This window comes from Passer domesticus, chromosome 8 (assembly GCF_036417665.1).
Source record: "Passer domesticus isolate bPasDom1 chromosome 8, bPasDom1.hap1, whole genome shotgun sequence".
In the NCBI taxonomy this organism is placed as follows: Eukaryota; Metazoa; Chordata; class Aves; order Passeriformes; family Passeridae; genus Passer; species Passer domesticus.
This window is the reverse complement of record NC_087481.1, coordinates 38,361,900-38,388,831: the sequence shown is the minus strand read 5'-3', so window position 1 is coordinate 38,388,831 and position 26,932 is coordinate 38,361,900. Positions and strand designations below refer to the sequence as shown.

The following is a 26,932-nucleotide window of genomic DNA, read 5'->3' as shown; positions in this document are numbered from 1 at the left end:
CGCTTACGCCGCAGCCGCCCGTGCGGACAGCGCTGCTTTGGGCCGCGCGAGAAGCAGCCCCGTGTCCCTCCCCCGCGGCCGCCTCCCGCCCCAGCCCGGACGTCAGCGGCCGGAGCCTCGCAGCGCCTGCGCCGCATCCGGGCCCCGGCGGGCGGAGCGCGGACGTGGCAGCGGCAGGCGGGGAGCGGCGGGCGGGGAGCGGCGGGGCAGGAGCCGGAAGTGGGCCCGGCAGTGGCGGCAGCGGCGGTGAGTGAGGCCTGAGGGGGCTCCGGGTGGCCGGGCCCACCGGCGGGGCCGTGCGGCGCCCGCTGCGGGCGGGCCAGCGGGCGGGCTGCATTGAGCCCGGCACTGCGCCCGGCGGCCCGACCGGGGCCCGGAGCCGAGGCGGTGCCGCCGCTGCCGCTTCCTCCTCCGCCGAGGCCCGGTGGCGCCCGGTCGGGTGATTCGTCGGGCCCCCCGTGCTGCGCCACGGGAGGGTCCGCAGAGCCCCGGGGCTCCCCGGAATGCGCCCGGGCGGGAGCGTCAGCATCGCCCGCGGCCCGGCCGGTGCCGGCGGCCTGCGGGGCCGGGCCGGCTGTCGGCGGGCCTGCACTTCCAGTGCTGGGCTGCCCCGGGAGACCCGTCGGTGTCCCGGCGTGGCGCGGCGACACCCGGCGGCTCCGAGTCGGGCCGTCGGTCCGGCACAGAGAAGCGAGCGCTTCTTTTTGGTCGGGGTGCGCCGCGAGTCGGATACCCCTCTCTGCAACCTCTCTAATCTCCTGTAATCCGCGGATCCTTCCCCTGGCGTTTGTGCTGTGCTGTTCGCGCTTTCATTCATTCGAGCTTTGCAAAGGATGGTCATTCCCGGCGGAGATCTGGCGGCTGAGATTGGTTGGATTTGGTAGTAAAACGTAGTGGTTGTGTGGCTGTGAAAAAAGGAAAAAGGAAAGTAAAGGAGATGGCATGATCGAAATACAAGTGTAGTCTTGAAAAGGTGGTTATGCAAGATGGGACTCTTGCTTTCTATGTAGATGGTGCTTTAAATGTGTTTTCTGTTGTTGGAATTTGCTTTCACTCTTTCTGAGAAATGCTTTTGATGGAGTACAGTGAAGCTTAGTTTCCTTTAGTTCGTTTGGCTTTTTTTTTGGAATGCACTGATCTCTGAGAGGGACTGCAAAGCACTCCAAACTGGGCTGTAGTTCTTTTTAAACTTACTGGCTAAAGCAAGTGCTTGCTGGGGTGTAAAAGAATTACACCTATGTCAGAAGTTATCCACAGGCATTGATGTTTGTACTGTTGTTGAAAATACAGATTTTTTTCCCCCCAGTTTGGTACTGAGTTGATTGTTAGCTACGAATGTGATAATTCCTTGAAAATAATCCTAGATCCGTTTCTGTTACAGGATTATGTAGTTGACTTTACCAAATGTTATGAGGAATGTTGGACAGAGATCACTATCTGAGGCAAAACATGCAAATGCTTTTTTGTCGTTTTTTACAAGCAGTGTAAAATCACATCACTGAAATGGGACATTACTGATTTTGTTCTAAAATCTTTGTTCTTTATTATGTGAAGTTTTTGTGAGTAAATTTAGGGAACTCTGGCTTTAACATTGTTTTTTTCTTTCCCACAACCTTCTCCTAGAGTAGGTGTTCCAGTTGTGGTTATGTATATTTCAATCTGTGAACAGATTGAAATATACGTAACCAAAAACTTCCAAGCTTTCCTCTTTAAAGGAGACTTACTTTCCATCACATATATCCACTCTGTGAAAACATAAATATTTCTATCCATTTTCATGTGGAACAGTTTCTTGCTAATGGAACTACCCTTTTTGGCTTGAAGCTGTGCCATTCAGGATTCTTTTGTTGGTGTAGACAGTATGATGAGGATATCAATACAAAGAATATGTAATTGCTTCTTAATATGCTGTCACACTCACTCCAGGTTTTAATTTCATGGCTGAAAGCTGACTTATAAAAGTCAACAGCTATTTAAAAGATTATTTCTTTAATGAGTGGTTTGGTGCTTGTACTTCTTTGAATGTTTTTTCCTGCTGTGGTAGGATTATGTTATCTTCCTGTAACACTTATTATCAGAAGGAGGGTCAAAAATCAAAGGAAGAATTGATGGTTGGCTAGAGAAGGGCAAGGTGCAGAGTCACCAACAATAATCGACAACAAGGTCTCTGCAGAAGAGAGGTGCATGTTTCTCGTTCTTTAGATTTGAAAAGTTGTGTTGGAGATAAATTGTGAAGATAAAACTTGTTTTTATATGTTCAGCAAGATTCATTGTTAACACAGAAAGCATTAAAAGGCAGTATAAACTGGCAGTAGGTGTTAGGAAAAGCTAATTGTGATCTTTTTTTGTTTCTTGCAAGTGATGGAAATTGTGTCGTGTATTTGTGGAGAGGAAGTCAGAGCACAGAGATGGCAAGTTTTACAATGTATGTGAAGAAAACTTGTTTTTTAGTCTTATTCTGTAGATTCCCTTTCTTCCTTCTGGCCTTTTCCCTAAATTTGGAACTGTTCATGTAACTTTTTCTAATCCATTATGCTTGTGCAAGAGTCACAAAAATTATTCAAATTACGTCACTCATTGTAACATACATCCACATGTGTGTGGAGGTAGCTAGGAAACAGAGATCCTTTGCTGTGGTTTTGTTGATGCTGTATTGTCAGTGACTTTTGCCTCCTTGGGGTTGCTCTTTAGAAGCCATGCTCATAGCAGAGCGTTTTTCAAATCTTTTCTTACTTAGGGCTTTATTGCAGTGATAGAGACGTGAATCAGTCCCACCAGGAGACTTGAGTCAACAAATTATAAAAGGTTCTTGAAGTAGGAATCTGGTGGTGATGGCAGGGGTTGGAAGTATTGGTAGTTTTAAGGTTAGGTCGAGACTAAGCAGGGTTTTTTTTATTCAGTTTTTAATCACTTTCACTCTTGTAACTTGTGTACTGTATTGCACCTTGCCCAGGATGATGAATCAGCCTAACAAAACTGGGTTTAATGTGGCCTTCTTTAGAGTAATATGGAAGTGATCACACCTTAGATTCACTTTGAAAACTGTGTCTTATGCTTTTTGTGAACTGTTAAAAAAATGTTTCTGGCACTAACTCAAAATGCTTAGATGAAGAAGATGTTACCTGTGGTGTAACAGGTTGAGAATCCACACAGGCAGGAAGAGAGAGTGCCACGTATTACAGCAGATTGGAGTGGATTCCAGTATTGCCATTTGGGTTGATTTGGACAAAGTGTGGGAGGCATTTGTTACAGTGGCCTGTGAGCTTACAGATTAGTTGGCAGTTTCTGACTTCTAGGAGATGAGTTTCTTTTATGAGATTTCCTACAGAAAAAAAAACCCCACCCAGTAATTTTTTATATCTGAAAAGAACCAAGTGTTCCATGAGTGCTCGTAGAAGACCTAGTCAAGCTGTCAGTGAAACAAAAGCAAGGATATTTCCCTTTCTGAAGGGTGTTCTTAGCTCCAGAGTCAGGTCTCTGTAAGAATAGCAAAACCTTGCTGCTTCCAGAAAGTTGCAGAACAGAAACATTAAAAGTAGTTTAGGCAATACGCTGAATTACTGGTGCTCTCCTTCTATCCCATCTTCTGGAAATAGTTTTGATTTTTGTGTTAAATATTTCCTTCGTGGCCATGTGGTTGACTTGAGTTGTGTATTTTTTTGTTGTTGTAGGTTTGGGGTTTTTTTAAAGTATCAGTCCTCTCTGAAGTTGGAACAAACAGGCTTTTTCTTTCTCTGGGTCTAGTACAAGAGGCAATCGCACCTTTCTGAAGGAAAATAATTTTGTGTATGCCTTTCCTTTAGAAAATTAACAAGAACTGATGAGATCAAGCTTTTCACTTTCAAAAGGGAGTTAACAGTGAATGCAGACTATAAAAAATTATGAATATGAAGTTTTCAGTGATTTGGGAGGTTTGCTCATTGAAATGAGCTCATATGAATCACTAGATTTTTTTAAAGCTTGTCATAAAAACTTCACTGTGGTCTGATTTGTTTGGATACTAAGTAATCTTGAAGCTATTTAGATATTCAGCACCTCCTACATTATTCCTGTGTATTTTCCTCCCATCAGTTCATTACTGATCTTCACTGCTTTTCTGTCTTGTACAACACCCTTCTCGTGTAATTGTAGCTTTGTAACTGTGTTGACCAAAACTTCATGGTCAGCTGCGTTTATACAGAGGAATAGAAAATGGTATAGAGTGATTGCTTCCTGCTTTGCAGGAAAATTGTTTATGGTAATGATCACTTCTCATAGGATTTTTTTCTCTAGCATCAGTCCTGCTTATTTGAGCATTGTATTGGAACTGCTGAGTAGTAATATGGTCTTCAACACCGTGTGTCAGTATTATGTTTGGCTTAATTTTGGTAATGTGTTGCTTCATGCAAAGAAGTATCCTCAGCATTTTTATCCAGTGAAATGGCCTGTTATCTCCATTTCTCTCTGGCTGATATATGTATTATTTCTGTCATTCTCCATACCCCAGCCACCCTTCATGTCACAAGACAGAGCATGAAATTCTCCCTTTCTCCATATCTCTTCAAGTGACCAGGTTCTAATTTACACAGAGATGTTTTCTGAGTGGAAAAAAAATGAATGTTTGGTACAAGTAACTTGTACTGGGGAAGAGGGAAAACAGATTCACTCAGTGACAACTGTCTTCCACCTTCTCAGAGGCAAATACTCTTGGTCCTTATGGTATTTCAGTGATGAGCAAGTGTGCCACAAGCCTTATGTTCAGAGCATGTTGACCACCAAAACAATGAAGCAGCCTTGTCTGCAGCTTCAGCACTGGCCTTGTTCCTAAGTCTCCCTACTTGACCCTCTGCCAGTGTAGATCAACCATCAGCTTGTGCTGTGGTGGAGGTGAACGTGTGCTGGCTGGCACATGGGTTAACTAAAGGTCTGAGGTGTATTTACCTTTCAGTTGGGACACTGAATTGGAACCATCTTGTTTGTGCAGCTACTTTTTCCACAAAAACTTTTTCTGTGTAAATGTGCATTAAATCAGCTTACCTCTCAGTTGTGGTATTGAGGAGAGAGCAACAAGCTACAGATCCACTTGCTCAGGCAGGAAATACTGATATTCACATGAGGGAGGGAAGGCTGAACAGGGAATAGTAAAAGATCATCAGGTGAGATTATTGAGTGTACACTCGCAGCAGTAAGTCAGAAGTGGTTTACAAGGGATGTGCTTGAATTCTTATTCTATTGTGCTTTAGAAAAACAGGAGAAAAAACATGAAAGATTCATCTTCTGCTCTGTAGTAATTCCTAGTTCGAACATTAGATCTGTTCAGGGATTTCTGTAGGTCTAACTTGTGAAAAGTGTCTTAGTGGTTATAGCTCAGGAGCTATCCTGTGGAATACTGCTGCTCCTCTCTCTGGAGGAGAGACCTGTTTGCAGGAGCAGTGACTAGAAGCTGGGTTTCTCATGTGCAATCCAGTAAGCAGGGGCAGAAAGAAGAGAGCACAGCCCTCCTTCCTTGTCAGAAAGCCCTGACCAGATGTTCCAAGATGTGCAGGTAGAGGAGTCTTCTCGATGTGTTCTGCCTTGCCTGCACTCCCACCTCTGCAGGAGGCACTCTTGCTTTGCTGTTCGTACAGAACAGGAGGTGACGAGTCTGTCATTCCAGTGTGGTCACACTGATTGCCTGCCTGGGCAGTAAGAGGTTAACCTTTCAGGGAACTTGGGAAGGGAGCAGGTCCCAAAGTCCAGACTTCCTGGCCACATGGCTGCTCAGGTTAGACTGTTTTGCAGAACTAAGTCAAAGGTAGTGTGGGAAACCAGAATTTTTAGAGATTACATGTTATAAACGTGACAGTAAGAGAGTAATCATTTTTAAAACCACTGCGGGCTGATGAAAAATTGTCATGCTCTTGTAAGTTGTTGCAAATGACATGTTAACTTTCAAGAGCAAATTACTTTTAAATATTTAAGAGGAGATCTTTTTCTAAACAAAATCCCTGTCTTTACCTTTATACAGTTTGGAGAATAAAAATGTAAAACTTCATTTATTTCCTTTCATAAAAGTTTAAAATCTAATTTCAGAGTAAGTGTTAGTATTGTTATTTGTCATGTTTACTAGCTGTAGGAGGTTAAATGTAGTTTGATGTTTTGTGCTAGTTTCTTTTGTAAGTAATTAAATCTCTCTGTTATTATATATATTTTTCCCTTTATGGTATGTATGAAAGAATTTCTTCATGTGGATGATTCTTACAGAGCTGTTGTTCTTCCAGTGGCTTTGCTGTACAACTGTGGTGTCAGTGGCTGAAATAATTCTTTAGCATCATACTTTTGGTGATGTGAAGCACCAGCCTTAGCATTGTTTGGCATGTGGTAATCAGTGTAGGCAAACCAGTTTGGAGCTTTGATACCTGATTGAGTTAAGCTGCAGATTCCTGGTCAGGCTTTGCTTCTGGTGGCTGTTGCACCTGTGTCTCCTGTGTGTTGAGATTTACTTTGTAGCTCTAATGCACAAGTTCATAGTAGAGTTTGGAGAAGAATGTGAGGGCAACATTAGTCATTTATTTTACTTTTGCTTTGCATTTTTATATGAACTGGTGCTTTTTAGTGAATAATTTAATTGCCCTAAACATGCTTCTTTAGTGTTAGTGTAGGTAGTCTTAGCTGAAGAGGCTAACAGTGACATGGAGTGTCCAAAGAAGTATAGGTGATGAAAAATATTCTTACGAGAAACACACCATGAGGGAATCTCCTGCCCCTGAAGTCATCTCCTCGATTCTCCACAAATGAGAGGCACTGTGGATTATCTACCTGCTTGCTGTTGTAAAAATTGCCCTTTGGTTTGGAGTCTTACAATAACAGTTCTGCTTTTCTTGTTATAAAGCTAGTCCATTTCTTTATACAGTTAGTTAGGGGAGTTGGGAATCTGTCTGTTGAGCAAGATTTCTTGCAAAAGGTTGCTAAGAAATATCTCTTCTGTCTGTGACACTCTATTTCAGGTCTTACACTGCGGTAAAACTCCTTTAGTGCCATCTTTGCTTATAGTTACTTTTCATTTTTAACACCTTTCATAGGTGAAAATTTTGCTTTTTGAATATCTTTGTTTTCTGAAATGTGTGTACATAGCAAGGACTTTAAATCATCTATTGCTAAAAAATTAAGGCTATAGCCCCCTATGCTGGTCCTGTTCTGGATTCTATCAAAAACTTCAAGCTGCTGCCTTTGTGGATGGTGCAGCTTGCTGCTTGTAATGAGGAAACGTGATCGAGTAAACTGACACAGAGGTGACAGCTGAACTTGTTCAGTGTTATTGAAGTGGTATGTTAAGGGATCACTCATCTATATAATGAAATCTATTTTCTGTTGGTCTGATTCTGTGAAGTGGAAGTAATTCTAAAGGTTTCTCAGGAAGCTTGATAGTAATCTGCTATGGAATGGCAAATTATGATATTTCTATCTAAGGTGATGATCACAGGTCTAACCAGGACGAAATGCTGACTAAGTTGACTAGAAAACATAGTTTCTGAAAGTGCTGTTTTAAATAGCTCTTGTAAAGCATTTATCTGACTTGCTGTGCAAGAGTAAGTTATCATTAATGTTTTCGCTTCCAGGTATCTTAAGATCTCTCACTTATTTGAAAACAGTAGGGAAGCTGACCAGTTTGGTTTTATATCTGCTTAAAGTCATTTTTCCCCCCCTTTTTGCAGGTGAGGTTAGGTTGGGGATGTGAATACAATGAGTGTAAACCAGCAAGCTCACACGGGGCCTCCTTATGGGCAACCTCAGCCTGGATATCAGGGATACCAGCAGCCTGCCTACGGAGGACAGTCATTGCCAGGGGCTCCTCAGGCGCAGTATGGAGCTTATAATGGGCCGATGCCAGGATATCAACAGCCAGTCCCTCCACAAGGTACTGCTCAGCCAATACTTACTGATTGATAACCTGTGAATGATGGCGTGCGTGGAATTTTTGCTGTATGCTTCACAATGTCCTATTGCTGTGTATAATATCCTATTGTAAGTCTTTGGCTTTTGTTGTGGTAGTGATTATCTTTTTTTCTCTGTGTAATTTGCATGATGCTAAAAATCATGTCGTCCCATATTCTGAGGATATTGTGCTCTCTTGTCCAGTTTAGTAGGGTTTACTCGTCTTTTGGTAGCTCATAAAATTAAAATGTTGAGAAACAGCCTGCTTTATTCTCTATGTCTATGTCCCTATGTTACTGAAGCACCTGACTAGAAGAGTCTCCCTGATGAGGTTATGTTGAGAGGCAGCAGTTAGGGACTGTAACAGATTTATATTGAAACTGCCTTACATTATTATATAGAAAGATCTGCACTCATCCTGGAAGACTGACATACAACTCTATGCAGAAAGTGTATTTCAAACTATTTTCTCTAATGTCTTTAAATTTGATAATAAGTTTGTGGACATGGGATAAGCTAATGTATTCTAGAATTTCACTGATTCTGCAGGATCCTATCCATTGTTATTTTTGTCTGTTAAAAAAAATAAAAGTAATTCAACTATTATTTTCCTGTTTTCAAAAGAAAATCTGACTTTATTAAAGAACTTTTTGAGTCTTGGTTTTCAATTATGTTAATTGCTTTGGGAAATCAATAGTGACTTTAACATTTGAAATGTAGAGGAGAAAATACTATTGCTTTGAATACAAGTTTGTCTGCCTTCTCAGATCACAGGGATGAATTCAGTTTTGCTAAAATTTGCACAACATGAACTTTAAAATATTTGTTTAGGTTTCAGATGGGTGTTCTAAGGTAATTAGGACTGTGCTGGTCATGCTAATTGTCTCTGTACTATTCCCCCCTGCAAGTACATCTTCAGTCTTTTACAACTTCTCACATTTTGACCCAGACTCAATGAGAAGGATAGAACAATTGAAGTGCCTCTAGTTGTCTTGAAACTAACAGAAGTGGGGGACTGAAATTTGGGTGCTGAATAATTGCACTATTGGATTTTTATCTAGAGTTAGTAGAGTAGCATAGCAAGGGAGTTAAGTGTGGTGTGCTAAAGAATAGGTCATTCAGGTGCTCCATCTTCCTTTTCTTTCCTTAATCCTCTTCCTCCCATGCTGTCAATAAATCTCTTCTAACAGCACCTTTAATCGGAGAGTTTTGAACTAATTTCACAGGAGTGAAGTTTCACAATTTCCTGTAAAAGTAATGAAAATCATCTCTGAGGGAGGAAAGAAACACTGCTTCCTGGGAGAGCAGAGTTAGAGCTCAGCCACTGAGCGAGCGCTCTGTGTCTGACTGCTCGCTGTAACCAGCGACTGAATCGTGTTTTCTGTCCAGTGGAACAATGGGGAGAAATTGGACTTGCTTTAGTGAGGGAGAGAAGGGGATTCAAGAAGAACAAAAATTACCACTGATTTGGAAAAGTTGCATCAGTGCAGCTCTTTATAGAAAGAGGCTTTAGCTATAAACAATGTGAAGAATGATTAGGGTATTTGTGAAAAGAAACTGATGAGCATCTTCTTTCAGATACTTCAAGAATTTTCAGACTTCACAAGCCTTAAAAGCATTGCTTTTTAAGGGAATTAACTTTTTTTCTAGACTATTTATGGTTTACCTTTTTTCATTTTGGGACAGCTGAGTAAGGACATACCTAGATACCTTGATAACATTCATATAAACTTGTGCAGATTAAAAATGCAGATTTTGTGCCAGTAATGATTGAAAGGTGGTGTGACACTGAGGGCAACAAGGTGGTCTCATTTGAACAACAAGACTGTATTGCACTACTCAAGTAGTATCTCATATATTTTATTGTTAATTTTATTGTTATTATCAGGCAAAGGCCATCCACAGTTTGTGGAGATTTTTTCCCATCTTTTTTTCTGCGACCATCATTCCTGGACTTAGGCTGTATTAAGGAAATCTCAGTTGTCAGGCTGTGCATTTTGGACCTGCTGTTTAGGATTCTTATCTTTAGAAGAAAGAAATGTAAAATTCAGAGCCTTATACAACAGCTAGAGGTTGACCTGTCAGTGGCTGCTGAGTATGAAATCCCTGTGGAAGAGGAAGTCAAAGGAATAACCCATTATCAGAGACATAGAGAGCTTATAGTAAAAATAGTGACAGTTATCCTTTCCACCACCACCTCCAACACATTATGTTTACTGCAAGTCTTTGTGGCAAGACCTATTGTAGCTGCATAATAGAGAGGAGAGAGAATTAATTTCAGAGGCAGAAATTTAGGAAGCACTGAGGGGTAAAGGAAAACTGCCGATGTTATTCTGTAATTTCAAAGTAGTTGTCCTAGGGATTTATTTTTAAAATAACAGTAAAATTGCTTGGGGGGCTGAGTGGAGAAATGTTGGGAGTCGATACCATCTTTAGTCAGGGAGTGTTTTACTACTGATTTCTGTGACAAACCCTGACTCTAAGTGGAATCATGGGAATGCTATGGCAGTGGTGATAGTCTTTTTTGAGGACCAGAACCGGAGTGCTGTGGTGCTAGCTGAAAGCAGCTGCTTCCTGCTATGAGACTATTGAAAGAACCAGGACAATTTTGTCCCAGTCCTTTAGTCAGTCTATTGGTTTCCTTCAGATGAGGTTATGCAGATAAAAGTGCAAACACAATTATCTGAATACCAGTAACCTTTAGGCTGTAGATTGTTTTACATAGACTTGCTTTATGAAAATGTTGACACTTGTGTAAAGACTGCATTTGTAATATGTTGTGCATGGTAGAAGAGAGGGAGTGAAGCTTAAGGAACAAGGTAGATGACACGAATTTTGTGTATGAGGTATTTTCTGGACTGCAGACTGTCCTTAGCATTGGAAAGGCTGTCTCTCAGTGCTTTCTCTCAGGCTTGATTTACTGGTGTATTCTGTCTTTCCAGGTTATTTTCCTTCCTTGGGGTTTCCTTCGAAGGGCTCTCCTGTATCTCTCAACTCTGACACTTCTTCTCTTGCACCTAATTTCATAGGTAAATAGTGTCCTTTCTGTGGGAGTGTTTGTGCTGTGTCACTTCTTCTGTGCCAAGTTCCCATTTAATATGGATACTTATCTCAAAGGTTGGGTACCTGATTGTTCAGGCAGAGGTGGGTGGGACATTTCCCAATCTATTTGTAGGCAGCATTCCAGAAACATAAATAGGATATGAAGAAATAACCGTAGTAGAAATCCCTTATGCATGCAGATTCATAGATAAAACTTGACTTGTGACTAATGTTTTCTGAAGTCTGATTTTAAAACCTGAATTGACCCATTCAGGCTCTGTCAGGTGCAATCCTTGGTTTAAAAGAACTCCATCTCACCCTTGAGAGGGAAGGTGAGGTTTGGTATGATAGCATTGCAAAGAAGTGAAAAATCTCTGCAAACTACCAGGAGATGGTTACTGGAAATCATGAGATTTGTGTAACTTTTGCTTTTGTTTAAGGGGAAAAACAAATCTTTAACTTCTTTGACTATACTTAGAATCCAAGTATATGTTCAGAATAATTATTTTTCCAAAAGCTATGACTTGAAGAAGGAAATATCTTTTTGCAACTAGCAATCAAAATATAAGAATTAGAAATGCTGCAAGAAACTGTATTGTACTTTTCCTTTTATCAAACTAGTGGTATTTTGGAAGAGCTATTTCTGGAGGTGTTGATTTGTTTAGAAGGGTGTCAGAAGACAACCATATAGGCTCAGGGCTATTTCCCATTTTGCTGTAATGAGTAAGAACATCACAAAGATGTTGAGGATTTGTCAAGAATAATGAATCTTAGGCTAATAAACCACTAGATACATATACCTGTTCTGGTTATTTCTTTTTCAGTGAATGTTTGAGGGGTCTGTAGTAGGTGTGACAGAAGTATATCTATGATGAGAACTAGGAAAAAATACTTACAAAGGTTTTTCTAAAGTAAGCACATATTTGTCAAATGATATGCCTGTTAAATTTGGGGGTGGAGGAATTTAACTTCATGTGTATTAAAATAGTGTGTAGGGTCCCTCCAGAAACTGGATTAAATGTACCTTCAAAGACAAAAGATAAGAAGGCCAAACAGTTTACATGTACTATCAAAGGAAATGCACTGGAAAATAGATGAGAGGTATCACAAAAGAAATTCAAAAGAAGTAACATACAAATAGTTGGAGATCAGGAAGTGTTTAGCCAGAGGAGCAGTAAGATGAAGGTGCTGTAACAGTAGTTTAGAAAAGATGAGATTAATGAGATATAAGTATATAAAAATAATGAATGTCTTTAGGAGTAATTAAATCCTGTCTCAAAATGAAGAACAGGTGAAAGTTTAGTAATAAATAAAGAAACCTAAGAAATTATCAGTTATTCATACAAGGTCAAATTCCTTCCTTGACTTTACATCCCCAGGTTTGCTAAGAATTGGATGTAGTAGATAAAATATATGAGTTGAAACCTCATGCTTTAGGGTATAAATGGTACTGTAGAATTGAGAAATGGCTCCCCTTATTTCCTATTTTGTAATGATTCCTCACAAGAAGGTTTCAGAATCCCTTTGAAACTTGCCATGCCAGTCGCTATGAGAGTGACCTGACAATGTGTATGTGTGGGCCTGGTCTCACAGGGCACTTTTAGTCATCTGTACTTAATGATACCCTATATGTGAAATAGGGTACCTGGTGGTTAACAGGCATGGTCAATTGTTCTAATTACCAGCATTGTTAGTATAGTTTTATTAGAAGGGAAGTTTATATTCTCTTTTTTGGAAGCAAAAGCTGCAGTTAGTCTGCTGGTATTGTATCCAACATTTTGTGGTCTGTGGAAAGACTGGTTTCTGAGGCAAATCTATTTGGGCTGTGACAACCATCTCAGTCTGAGAGATGGGAAAGCATTTGTGTTAGCTTCCAAGCTTGAGGGGCTGGAGGGAATGGTCTGTGGTGGCCCCCATTATGCTAGATATAAATGCAGTAAGTCTTGCAGTTTTTCAAAACAGAATCTGCTTGCATAGCCTGCTTACCTTTGAGGTAGGGAAAACTCACCTTTAATGGACATTAGATTCCACTGAATACTCTTGGTTTAGATAAAAATAATTGGACTTGGAGTGGAAAGGATTCAATACCTTACTGACAAGATATTTTTTTTTCTTCATAAAAGATGAAGTTGTCTTTTGAAGACCTTCCACAGCACATATTTTCTGCTTGATCTGTGTGGAGATGGTAACTAGTGACACTGGCTAAAAATATTTGAGCATAAATTATTTGTTGCTCATGGAATATTGTTATAGAAATTCTGCAGATGAATTTTTCATGGTAGCTGGTTCAAGCCCTTGTTTCTATAATTTGTGATATTTTAATTTTTTTCCCTTATGTTTGTAGGTTCATTAAGAGCCCCACCAACATCTGGAGCTCCTCCTCCTCCAGCCTCTGGAGCATCTCATCCTTCTGGCCATGTGGCATACAGTCAATTTGAGCATGGAGATGTGCAGAATGGAATTCCAGCCTCAGCAGCTCCAATGCAGAGGTGCATATGAGAAGAGTGAATTGTAATAAAATTCCACCTTGGTAGACACTTGCTAGGTCTAGACTTCTTAGATCTAAATCAAACTAAGTTCTTTGGAGTTTTGTAGGATATTGACTTTTTTCATTGTTATTGTTTTGGAGCAATGTTTTGCCACAGGGATATTCATTTGACAGTGAGTATATGTGGAGATTAAAAACTTGTGAAAGGATGTGAACAAATGTCAGTGACTGATGAAAACATCTTCTCCTCCTAAGACATTCTTTGTGGTTTTCATTTTCCCCTAAAAAAAATTGGTTGCATCCACACAACTGTAGTATATGTTTATTGGCAGTGTGAAATGATCTCTGGAGCATGTGGCAGTCTTTACTGAATAATTTCTTAGTATTGATTCTGGGCCCTCTTCTGTCCCTTATGAATCCTTGAGTTACTGTCATCCAAGGCTGTTGAACATCTTTTCCAGAAAGATACTGCCATAACCTCTGTAGTGAAAGTGACAATAGTCCTGGCGAGTTCAAATGTTTTGAGTGGCAGAATGTTCTTACATAGCTGTGCAGGCCTTACTGTTGCTCACCCTGTAGACTCTATGCAGCGTCTCTGATTTGTTGCGATAACTGAAATGGAATTAATAAAAATACACAGTTTTTATTTTAAGAGCTAATAGATTTTTTTTTGTTTGATGAAAGGGATTCAGATGCATGCAGAATATGTAATTTTTTTCCAAAACTGAGCTACAGTGTTTCATGTAAATATCTGAGAACCCAGATAGTGTTTATGTGCTAAAACAATTTTAAAAGGCACAGGGAATTGTAACTTGTATAATGAGGAATCAGCTCAGTTTGTCATCTTCCCTCTCAGGCCACCTGCTTCTCAGCCGTTCCTGCCAGGCTCAGCACCCACGCCTGTCAGCCAGATGTCTACCTTCCAGCAATATGGGCCCCCCCAAGCCAGCGTGCAGCAGCTCAGGAATCACATGGCAGGGATGACAATTGGCTGTACTGCAGCCTCTGCTCCTCCCCCAGCTGGACTGGGCTATGGTAAGGTTTCCTGGCTACTGAAGTATGCTATTGATTTTCATTTTTGCTAGTAATTTCATAATAGATTTTTTCTTGTCAGTGATTCATTACCATATGGTTATGGGAATTCTCTGGGTGTTGATATCTGCCAAAGTAAACAGTAGTTTTCTTAACTATTAAAGTCATAATTGGGGAAAACAGGACTGAGACTATTGTAGGGAACAGTGCTGGCACTGCTGGACATGAATAACAAAGGAGAATGGTAACATTGGTCCTTGGCTAGGTGACTCTTGTGAAACACAGGAGAGTCGACCCCTGAGTCACCTGTTGGAGACTCTACATGTCTTGCCACTTTTGTACAGCAGCCCAGTCAAAAATAAAAGGAAAAAGGGCCCTGTAAATCCTGTAAATGTAAATCACAAAGGGCTGAAGGTACTCTGAATGGTTGTGTATAGGGTTCTGCTAGAAGTCAAGAAGACACTCAAACAGTAGAAAATGAGTTAACAGTAGAAACTGAATTTACATACTTTGTTCTATGGTATTCGTTCTACAGTCTCATTGCTGTAGATTAGGAGACTTTCTAAATTGAAGACTAGAGTTTTGTCTTTATGTGTAAACTGGTCTGACTATTTAAAAATTGTTTTGCTAAAGTACTTTTTAACAAGCATCTCGTAAGACAGACTTTCTAGGAAAACTAGGAATAAGTAGGGGATACAGATTTCCTTGGCCATTTGGCAGCATGTTTGTCAAAAATTATTCTCAGAAGTAGGACAGTCCTGCATACAAATGCTGCTATTTTCATGCTATTAAAACCACAAAGCTCAAAACCATTCTTGATCTACAGGCTCCCACTGAGTGTGGAGTTTAAGGCAGAAACTTAGTTCAGAAAGTCTGTGGATAGACTTGTGGTGGTTCATGTTTTGTGTATTCCTGACTTTGCCCTTTTTTTCTGGCCCTGAATCCTGAAATGTATTCTGATTATGTAAAATACGTAGCTCGGACTTTGAGAGAGAAGGCAATGAAAGAACTGTCGAGTTTCAGATCCACTGAAGGAATTTCAGCTCTCTGTTCAATCTAGGAGAATGGTCATTTAGGGTTTGTCTCTGCTAGCACTGATAAGTTCATCTGGAGATGAGAAAGTGGTAGATTTACTCAGGTGATCTGGAGCAAATGGGGTTTTTTTGCATCTTAATTGTCTTGAGGATAGAAGAAAATGATGTTATATCTTTTTTTTTCTTACCGGGTCCCCCAGCATCGGTTCCTCCAGTCTCAGGAAGCTTTAGTGCAACAGGATCTGGTCTCTACACACCTTCCAGTGCGAGCCAAGGACCCCCTCTTACCAGTGTGTCTCAGGGGCTTCCTTTGGCACAGCCTCCGTTTCCTGGTCAGACAATACCAACCCAGCGCCTGCCTGCTCAAGTTCCTGGTTTTACCCCACCTCCTCCTTCTACAGGGGTTGCACCTTCCTCTTACCCTCCTACCACAGGTGCTCCAAGGCCACCTGCCATGCCAGGCCCACCACTGCCTGGGCAGACAGTTGCTGGACCACCATCATCCCAGCCTAATCATGTTTCCTCACCACCACCTCCATCAACTATGGCAGGGCTTCACCCTGGGCCTCCCATGAGTGGTCTCCATGGACCACCTCCTCCCACTCATCCTCCTCAGCCAGGATACCAAATGCAGCAGAATGGTGAGTATTCCCAGTATAGGAATTTTAAGTTAAGTATTCTCTGTATGCTGCAAACTGAGAACTAGATTTCACATTGTCACTTGTGGGCTCCTGGCTGCACATTAAAATTTCCCTCTTGTTTCCCTGTGCTCATGTCTCTGAGGTAATATTGTGTGTCATTCTAAGGTATTTTATAATACCAATTTTAATCAGATTAATGTAACTTAAAGAATTCTAGCTTGCTTGGCCAAAAAACTGTTTAGCAATTAGTACCATAATACTAATCAGAATTTTATCATGGACTCCAATTTGATGTCTGCAACTTCATCTGTTCAAAAATTGGAAATACTGAAAAGCCTTGTTTTATCTTCTTTAAATTTGTGGCCGCTGTACATATGCGGTGTGTGTGAAAGGAGTTGTTAAACATTGAAAAAGGAGTTGCTATGTTTTCTCCTTTAATTTGCATAACCATATTTTTCTCTCTTGTAGAAGCTTGCACATCTTAAATGTACTTAAAAGTAAGACCAGTTAAGCTTTCTGAATGAAAACCAGTCTTGGCTGGTTTTTAATCAATAACACTTAGAGATAGCTGGCATAAAGTAATCATGTGCAAATATTAGGACTGAGAATCCCATCCCCCATGCAGTTTTGCACAGCTGGACAGGTAAATTACTTTAAAATATTTGTTCAAATTCCTATGAACTGTAAAAATACTAATGGGTTAAATCATGCTGTTACTCTGTGACTAGAATTGTCTAAAATAATATGAAATGGCTTCAGGTAGTTACAAAACAAAAGAGAAAATCACACGTTAGCCTATTACTGTAATTTCAAACAAGCCAAAACTGCCCAAGGGAACTCCTTGCATATCTTTAATTTGAAGAATTAGGGATCGTCCACTAGCTCATTTGGCTGTTCTGTGTGCACTTTCCATTAGACAGTTCTGCAGGTAAATATTCATAGTGCATGATCTTAATGTGCATTGTAATCAACAATTAGAAGCTCTAAAACTTTTACAGTAGTGTGCTGGCTTGGGCTGAGCTGGAGCTAATAGAGTTCAGACTAAAAGCCTCTGTTTCCTTAAGTCTAGTTTTGTGGACTGTATTTATCAGTTTCTTGGATTGTTGATAGAGATCTACCAGTCTAAGCTGACCACTGTAATAAATATGTTTAATCACAATTAACTGAAAGGCACCTGACTTTAATTTTCTTGAGGTTTTTTTTTTTTTTTTTTTTTTTTTAATAATGGCAGGAAATGGGGGAAGTACCAAATGAAGAAATTCCTGGTATTAAGGCACTGTTTGATTTTTACGTTCTTTTCTTGCTAAGGTTCCTTTGGACAGATGAGGGGTCCCCAGCCAAACTATGGAGGAGCCTATCCAGGAGCACCAAATTATGGAAGTCCACCTGGACCACCACCTCCACCAAAACGCTTGGATCCAGATTCCATACCTAGCCCTGTAAGCTTACTTGTTCTTACCAGTGTCAACTCTTCTGTAGTGTCTTTGCATAAGACAACTGACAAAGACCAAAGCTGAAAACAGGTTTCTCGTTCCAAGGAACATAAGTCTGTTTTCCTGTTAAGTTTCTCTCTTCTATCCACCTTCAGTGTTCTGTGATGAATAAGCCCAGAGGCAGTATTTTTCTTGGTGACGAAAGAAAGGCACTGCATATGGAAATCACTGCTCTAATTCCTCAGGTCTTTTTCTGTACTGTGTTATCTTTTGACGATCCTTGAGGGCTTTGATTAAACATGCTTCTCCATTTCTGGATTCTTGCATAATGACTTTCCAAGGTGAACTAATTTTGGATTTTGAGGCGATAGTCTGTGAACTGTGTGATCTATGTTTAAAGTATGGTTAGTAGGAGGTGATTGTAGTGCTTTTCCTATAATGTGTCAAAAAGCTGGTTTATGGTTTTTTTTGGGTCATGAAGTCATGATGCTACATCAGTCAAATATGGACAGCTTCTGAAACTGGGATTGTCTTTCAGAGTGGAGGTTCTGAGACAGGATAAGCAGTTATATGTAATGGTTACTAATGTTGAGTAGTATTAAGCCTGGTGGTGTTATTGCCACTAGTCTATAGTGCTGTTCCTTCCACTGCTCTTGATGCTGTTTCAAAACTATGAAATAATGTAGTCTTGAGTTAGATTAGAACTGATGTTATTCAGAAGGTACTTCTTTTTAAAAAAGGTTACCTATTTAGATTCCAGGTTTATGTAAAGGTTACTACTGGATTTTTTCATAGTATGTTAAGTCTTTAATTGCTTGTCTGCCTCTCTTTTCTTCCACTACATGAAATCTCAAGTGGCTTGTGTCAGTTGCCTTCATGTTAGCATGTTCTTAAAGCATAAATCCTCAGTTTCTAACCAAAATTAGCAGGTGAGCTACTGCCTTCATTAGCAAGGTGTTCAGAGCCAAGCCCAATATCCTGGCAAGACTGGTTTTGGGATCAGTGTATGCTGCAGAAGCTGATGTGTCCTGTTGCATGAACCAGTATCTAAATGTATCTAATTCCAGTGCTACAGGTTTGGGTAGAGAGAAGTAACACTGTTACTTTTTGGTTTATTATTCTCTTTTTTTTTTTTACACTCTTATTTCTTATTAAAAAAAAAGCAACTTAATGAGCTGCCACCCCAGCAGAAACCCAGGCACAGAATAGATCCAGATGCAATTCCTAGTCCAGTAAGTGCTGTATATATGTCAGTTGTAGTCTGTGTGTTGGTGACCATCTGTGCATGCCTGAAACCTGAACTTCACCTTGCTAACCCTCCATCATTAATCTTTTACCCTTTCCTTGCTGTCTTCTGCTTGCCTTATCAAAATGAGTAACATTACACCACATGAGGCTGTTAAAATCTACTGTGATGAATGGTGAGGCAATAGAAAGCAGTGTTTCAGAAACAGATCATGAAGAATGTCTCCCCTTCACTTTCTCTGATCTTTAGGCTATTGCCTTCATCAGATTCCAGCTGGCATTTTCAGTGTAAGCCAGTTGTGTAATTGCCCATACAAGGTGTGTCTCATGTCAGCATGCACACAGCATGAGCTATTGTAGCCATGTTTTCTACTGTGTTTTGATCAGAATTTGATTACTGTTTCTTGCTGATATACCAGTACTGGGTCAGTGCTCTGGAGTTCTAAAATTGCAGATAAACTAGAGTTTTTTAATGGTAATTCCTGATACAAATCTTCTCGTATGAGGCATGGGGAGCCATAAACATTCTCTCATTATCTGTGCTCATGCATAACCATTAAATTTTGAATTTGAAAATTTAATGTTTATGTTGGAGAATCTTATCTAAAGAAAGAAAAAAGCAGCTACCTTTTGGATTGGAAGACAAAAAAAAAAACAAACTTTTTGGTTTTTGTTACCCTGTGTCACTTCTTCCTCATGCAGTCAAAGTTCATAATTTAACAGGTACCAGTGGTGAGATCACCAATGTCAGTCAGCCTGTAAACTTTTGTAATAGGACTAGATTTATTCTAGAGTAGTCACTGAAGCTGTGGGAGGCTTTCTGCTTGCAATCTGTAGTGAGAGGGTGGAAGTTCTGCCAAAGAAACTTCAGAATTTACTCTAGGGAAGGGCAGGTGTGTTTGATGGGAAAATAATAGCAGAATGATTGCTAGCTTTAATTCTTTCATTCAGTCACCACTAAGGAAATTTAGTTTGAATTGTGCACAGCTACAAAGGTCAGTGAATATTTTAGTTAAGGCAAACTATTTAATACATTTCCGTTATCTTAAGCAAATTTGCAGTTGTGAAGAATTTGAAATACCAAGAAATTTAAGATTTTTATAGGCTTTGAAGTTTGATTCATTGACAAGTCTATTGAAATTTCACTTTCCACATTTGCAGAATTCAAATCACAAACCCTTGAGCACCACAAAGTAATGAAGACTTCCACCTGAGCTTGCAAGCCATCTGTCTTTAGGCCAGAGTTACAGTGGTTAGAAATAAAGGCATACTATGAAAACAGTGAGACCATAATGGAAAGAAAAAGTCAGGTTACCTCTAGGGCTTCAGCTTGAGGCTTACAGAAGCTTCTAATTCTTACTTGCCTAGAACTGTACAGGGGAATACTACCAAAAATTCCTTTATTGATCTGAGTTTGACTTTTATGAGTTCAGGTCAGACTTGAAAACACAAAATATGCTACTACTTAAAATACTTGGGGAAAAATACTATTTGCAGCTTGTAATTTATTGTTAGTCAATAAGTACTATTTGAAATCAAACTGAGAGGTGACTGCTTGACAACATTTACTTGCTCTTCCTGTTTTTAGAGATAGTAATGTTTGCCCCTTTTTACTGCCTTAGAGATTTTTTATTTTACTTATTTTACTTTTAAACCAAGCCTCCACATAATAACATGGTATTTTCCATCACAGATTCAAGTGATTGAAGATGACAGAAATAACCGTGGGTCAGAACCATTTGTCACTGGAGTGAGAGGGCAGGTCCCACCTCTTGTTACTACAAATTTCTTGGTCAAGGATCAAGGTAAACTATTTTTCTTTTCCTAAACAAACAAACAAAACACAAAGAGTCAGTAACAGAACTGTATCTTTAAAGGAAATGTGTTTTACCAACAGAAGCTTAGCTTCAAGTCCTGTGTTGATTTGATCTCAGTTTCGATCCTCCTGATTGTTCAGTAGCTAGTAACCAATTTGCAGGTAAAAAATGTTTTCCAAGGCAGATAACAAGGACCAGCATTAGCAGAGATATCAGAAAGCAGAAAATGAAGCCTGTTCTGTAGAGCTTTATAAAAAACATTTAAGAACTGAAATCTACTAGCAACATGATTAGAATTGGACTGGCAACTGTGTTTTTTAAAATTAAGAGGGATGTAAATTGGTCTGTGGGCTCTGTAGAGAAAAGATGTTTCATATTTTAATTGCTGACACTTTTTTTGAGTTTCAAAGTTCCAGAAAAAACTTGAGAATCTGATGCTATAATCAAGTATTTTTTTCCTCAGCCCAAATTACAAAACAAAACAATAGAAATGTTTGAGTAGATTTTTATGTCTGCATTATGTTTTAGTCTGTGAATATATGAAACAGAAATGCTTTTTTGTAGCTTTAGGTTGACAGGGAGTCAAGCTCATTTGTTTTAAGGTCTTTTATTATATATAGTTAATCATGAAGAGGTATGTTATTGGGAATTCAAGTTTTCCATAGGTTAAAACTGAATAAAAAGCTCATAGTGTCTGTGGCTTAACAACACAACTTAAGGTATCTTTGTGTCGGTTCTTGAATATGAACTGAATTTGTACTGAAATTTGTGGGGCTTTTTTATTTGTTCCCAGGTAATGCAAGCCCCCGCTACATCAGATGCACATCTTACAATATTCCCTGCACGTCTGACATGGCCAAACAATCCCAAGTCCCCCTGGCTGCCGTCATAAAGCCGCTGGCTACTCTGCCACCAGAGGAGGTGAGAGCCGTGCTAGAGTTACGTGTGCCATGTGCACGCTCAGGTGGCAGCATTTAACAGATGTTTAGAAGGCATATTGAGGTGATGAAGTCCAGGTAAACATTGATTCTCCAACAGGTGTGCAATAGATATCTGTAAAGAGGAAAAATGTTGTGTTCAAAACATTTAGTATTTTGACTGCCATGATAATTTCAGCTTTTTTGCAGTAGCTGTCAGGCACTGTGATTAAGTGACCAAAATTACTAGGATGGTCACAGAGGCATACACTTCCAGCTGATCTCAGTTTCTTTCTTAGTCTAAAGTACTTAAATGGTTGCTAATCATAGGTATTAAGTCTTTTCTAGAATGCCATTTGTGAAATTGGATGAGAATGTATGGAACAGCACTGGTTTGGCTGTCTAATATGCATGTATATACATAGCATTGTGTGGGATGACAGCACAACACTAACTACTGAGCACTGCTGAGCTGTGCTTGTATTTCTGCCCTTTCTCTCTCAGCACTTATTTCCTTCTAGGTGTAACCTGTGGCTGTTGAGCCTTTTACCCACTCGTGTTTGGTTGCTGAGAGCATGAACGCTCAGAGACTTTTACAGAGTTTAACATTTTTTTAAGTAGTCTAAATACTCTGGATATTGTGTAGTCTTAGCCTGCTTGGAGCTGTGACATGAAGACAAAAGGGCTTGTTGAATTTGAATGCATAGGTCTGCAGTGTTCTGTGCCCTGTTAAACCTAAGTGTAGCATCAGCTGAGGAAAGCAATTTCCTCTGGTCTTTTAAGGGTGTTTTTCTCCTGTTGCATTTCATTAGTGTCCCTAAACTATGGTTTGAGTTTTAAAAACTGGTTTATGATAAAACTGATCTGTGGCTGAAGTTTAAAAGGACCGCAATAGGAGAATAAGGTCTTACTTGAGAAACTTGGAGTCTTGTAGAAGTACACATTTTTAGAGACATTTTACAAAGAATAGTTGTTTGGTCTCCTGGTGTAGTTATACGTCAAACAAACACTTGGAAAATTGCCCTGGAGACCAGTCAGCTTCTAGTATTTGGAAGTTCTTAAGGGTAAGGGCAAACTCACTCTGGAGGGGCCCTTCCAACAGATGAAGACTCAGCTGTTCAGAGCAGCAGGATTGTAAATAGAGCTAAAGCTTTGCATAAAAGAAAGGATAAATGTTTCATGAAAATAATATCTTACAAAACTGAAGCATTCAGATAAATTTAGGATGTATAAAAATTGAGCCAAATCCTGCCTGGTTGCCAAATCTAGGACCTTTGCCCAATGTTATGTGCTGTTCAGAAAACCAAGCTTGAGGCTTTGGAAAGAAGTATCTCTTGTCTTCTGGGAGTAAGTGGTTAATGACAAGTTATGTATTGTGCTGCCTGTTTCCAGCACCCTGGTAGTTTGTTTACATGTTACAGAAGGAGAGGCTGAGGAAAAGAAAATTGTGTTAGTTGTCTTGAAGTACAGTACCAACATTGCCTGCCAGTCAGGAAAATTGAAAATTTGCTTCCTCTGAAGAGGTCAGCCTGGCTATAAGAAATGAGAAATGTGGGCTGCAAAACCATTGTACTGTCATTAAATGATTGGTGGGGTTGAATAAAAAGACAACACATCTGTGGCATGAAGATGAAAGTGACTGGAGCATTTGCTCATCATTCTGCTCAATGAATATATTGTCTCTTAAACATAATCATAAATTTAGGGTAACTGAGAGAATTAACACCAGACGCCTTTATTGGCAGAAAATTTTAAAACAAGTAGTTACATGTTTGAGCTAAGTTCTTAGCTTAGTGTGTAAATGCAGGTGCTTTGCAGCTTATGACTTGTATGAGTTCTGTCTCAATTGTTTTCAAGTGCTTCCCCCTCGTTCTGATATTGAGAAGCTGCAGAAGTTGGCAAGTATCTTATTCTAGTTTCGGTGCAAAAAGAACATTATAAGTAATAGTTCAAAAATGGTGTCACTATATAACAGTTTTGAGGATTTGCTGTACAATGGGGTCAATACACTAAGAGCTTGTGGTTATAATGTATTTCATGATGGAGTTCCAAATAAGTCTTACCAGATGGAATTTTTTGAGGTAGATACTCTATATTCTGGAATATATGGAATGCAATGACTGGCTTTGCTTTTGTCAAAAAGCTTGCTTTTTACAAGGGAAGAGATAAGAGGTGAAGAGTCACTTTCAGTCTTTTGTGTTCACTTGGGATACATCTGGTGGTGCAATGTGGTCGTGATCTTCAAACAAGCTACTTGCTAGGTGGGATAGCCCATTAAGGACTCTAGCCCTCAAAATACTGCTGTGCTAGAGGTTGAATTGAAAAGCACTTAAATACTTGTTCAGGCTTCCCACATCCCCTGCACTCTCTCCCACAGCTGCCAAATGCTGAATCCTATGCACTGTACAGGAAGATAGAAATGACCACTCAATGCAAAGCTTAAAGCTTTCTCATCATCATGAAACCTTTCTTTTCATGGTTTTTTTCTCTTGCTTCCACAGACCCTTCCTTATTTGGTAGACCACGGAGAGTCCGGTCCTGTCCGATGTAATAGGTGCAAAGCTTACATGTGCCCTTTTATGCAATTCATTGAAGGTGGAAGGAGGTTCCAGTGTTGTTTCTGCAGCTGTGTCACTGAAGGTGAGCTTTCTTCTGGAAATGCCTCTCTGGGCTCTACTGGAAAGGTCTTTGGAAAGATGCAGGCAAATAAGTCTTTATCATGTTATGATCATTTATAATGAGTGCTGTCATTTAGTATGTGTCTGGTCTTGTAAAAATTATTGGAAGGCATGTTCAGTGTTATGAAATTGTGTTCAAAAAGGTGCTCATGCATTGTAGTGTTGTAGCATATTTTTAAATGAGATATTTGTAGCATAATGCCTGGTGGTTTAAAAGTCTCTTGTATGTTCTTAGGATATTTCAAAAGTATGGGGTTTTTTAACAGGCTGAGATATACATCTAGTCAGTAGCATGGATTAGGATTTTTTTTTCTCATAAAGCATTTTTTTGTCTTACTAACACTCCTTTGAGATGATATTGCAGTTAGATCTGCTACAGCTGAATAAGAGTGTTTAGTAAAGGCCAGTTAATATTGCTCTTCTAAATGAGTACAAAACATGCTTCCTTTTAAGCAGAAGTCACAATGAGCTGCTCATAGCATGACATTTGCAGATTTGTTTTGAAGGCACAGTGGAAAGTAAGGTACAAGAAACCTATGTTTTCAGTGTTCCATTTGGTAGCACTGATGGCTTTTAATGGACTGTTCTTACCACCTCAGTTATGCTGTATAACTGTTTGTACTAACCAAAATGGGGATTAGAAATGGCCAAGTTTAAAAAACAATTTTGTCTGGTGATTTTCTGCCTGCATACACTCCCTGTCCTGCTTACTCAGCAGCTGTGTGAAGGGCTGTACCTGTAACAATTGAGCAGAGGCAGAAAAGGGAGGGATGCTGAGATACTGCTGATGAAAGCAATACTGTAGAAACACAATGTAGTTGTACCTAAAACTTAATAACAGTTTTTGTTTTCTCTGCAAATACCATGAGGTATTTCTTCTTTGCAATACCAAATTAACTTGTATGGGATGTGTACTTGGAGACAAGAGTGCTAAAAGCTTATATATAGTCTTAATGATATCACTTTGTTTTCTTTTGAACTCTTGAAACTTGGAATGTTTAGAATAGTTTAAGTGTGGTGAATAATGTCATTCCAGGTAATCTCATTTTCATCTCCCCTGGGGCTGTATAGACAGCTATACAGAGCTATATAGACAGCTATGGCTGGAATAAATTTTGTCACATGAGCAGGTCTGCAGGAGGGAGTGTCTGTCATGGTAGTTCTTGGGGCACAAGGGAAATGCTTTGTTTCTGCAGCTGAGTTTTGTAAGCAAAATATAGCTTAACTCCCATTTTATTTTCTTATGCCTTGTACCAGCACAAAAGTACTGGGTTCTGAGCATGTGGTTACACTTCTGTTCCTCCACAGAAAGGAAAGAAGTGTAAGAAGTACTTTGTCTATTCTGATAAAAAGATTATGGGAGTCTCTGCACGTGAGAGTGCCTGGAGGCTTCACTCTTGTGCAGCACAAGAAGGGAAGGAAAAATTAACTTATATAGCAAAATAAAGAGCTCAGTGTTTTAGTAAGCTTGACTTGAGTCAGTAATGCTGTAGCCTGTAGTTTGCCTCAAATTCTCTGTAATTTGTTCCTACTTATAAGGGATGATTATATTTTTTTTACTAGATCCTTCAGAATAATCCTAGAAGTGTATTGTAGTGATGTTTCTGATATGAAATGTAAAATGAAATGGAAAGATGATTCAATAACAGTATAACAGTAACTGTACTGTGTGCTGTCTGGTACACGAGACAAACTGGAATAAGTTTGTATTGTTTTGCTTTAAGGATATTCTTAAATTGCATTAATATTTTTAGTACTTGTGTGCTAGCCCAGAGTGCAAGTTCACTTTCCTGGAGTTTTGTTTGAAACAGTTGTTGTCATATTGACTCTTTAGGTACAGTGTTTACTATGGGCATATTACTGAACTTAATGATTTTTCCTTTCCCAGTTCCACCTCACTACTTCCAACATTTGGATCATACTGGAAAGCGAGTAGATTTCTATGACCGGCCTGAGTTATCACTGGGGTCATACGAGTTTCTAGCAACAGTTGACTATTGCAAGGTACAGTAGTCAGTTTTTATTGCTGTATTTATTTTGCTTTTAAGTAAAAAGACTGTTTTCTTGAGAGTAAGAAAGACATGAATTGTCTGGGGCTGATTTCTAGCTGGCAGAGGTAATTAGCAGCATTAATCCAGCTCACTTTATTGTGTAAAATAACATGCTTGTTTGCTTACTGACAAAACCAGTGGAGGTCCTGATCACACATGACATAATATAATTTAGTAGCTGTCTCTATAATTTTTTTTCTGGAGCTACATAAGCAGCTATAGCTGCACTTACCTTAGGAATTCTGCAGAAGGGATTCTTGTGCAGTAGTCCTTGGCAGAAAAAGGAATTGCAGGAGAGGTTCAATGCAAGTACAATAGTAATCGTGCGATGTGCCACCTGTTCCACAAGGCACAGACCTTACCTATTGAACTTCAGTTTCAAATCCAGCCATAGTGATTAAAAGCACAAGAATAGTGTGGAAATGTATATTTCATAGCTGCTTTGCTTTTAAATTAAATATTTAAATAATAATTAACTTCTAAGGAATAGGGAAAATATGTGCAAGGTATTTATTAAAGCAACTTATATCTCTGCTGAAATATTATGCTGAGAAAATAGATGCCTAAATGTTGCGAGTTGATACTGGTTGCCTTCTAATGCCTCTGCTTTACTTTGAGTTAAGACAAAAAGTCCAGTTATTTTCTAACATGACAACTCTGG

General features: G+C 39.6%; 1 protein-coding gene across 4 annotated transcripts in view; it reads left to right on the top strand.

Moving 5' to 3' along the window:
- Positions 1-145: 145 nt before the first annotated feature.
- The window catches only part of SEC24C (SEC24 homolog C, COPII coat complex component), a 38,351-nt gene continuing 11,564 nt past the window's right edge, over positions 146-26,932 (top strand). The window contains exons 1-12 of one of the 4 annotated variants that reach the window (XM_064430524.1): positions 146-246; positions 7,674-7,876; positions 10,836-10,922; positions 13,280-13,424; positions 14,280-14,458; positions 15,690-16,130; positions 17,439-17,569; positions 18,727-18,795; positions 20,502-20,613; positions 21,419-21,546; positions 24,044-24,182; positions 26,109-26,224. In XM_064430524.1, the coding sequence (XP_064286594.1) occupies positions 7,702-7,876; positions 10,836-10,922; positions 13,280-13,424; positions 14,280-14,458; positions 15,690-16,130; positions 17,439-17,569; positions 18,727-18,795; positions 20,502-20,613; positions 21,419-21,546; positions 24,044-24,182; positions 26,109-26,224 (1,722 nt within the window). In that variant the 5' untranslated portion in view covers positions 146-246; positions 7,674-7,701. Of the gene's footprint in view, positions 247-2,401; positions 2,426-7,673; positions 7,877-10,835; positions 10,923-13,279; positions 13,425-14,279; positions 14,459-15,689; positions 16,131-17,438; positions 17,570-18,726; positions 18,796-20,501; positions 20,614-21,418; positions 21,547-24,043; positions 24,183-26,108; positions 26,225-26,932 lie in introns of those variants that run through there. The other 3 variants (XM_064430525.1, XM_064430527.1, XM_064430526.1) reach the window with 3 other exon arrangements.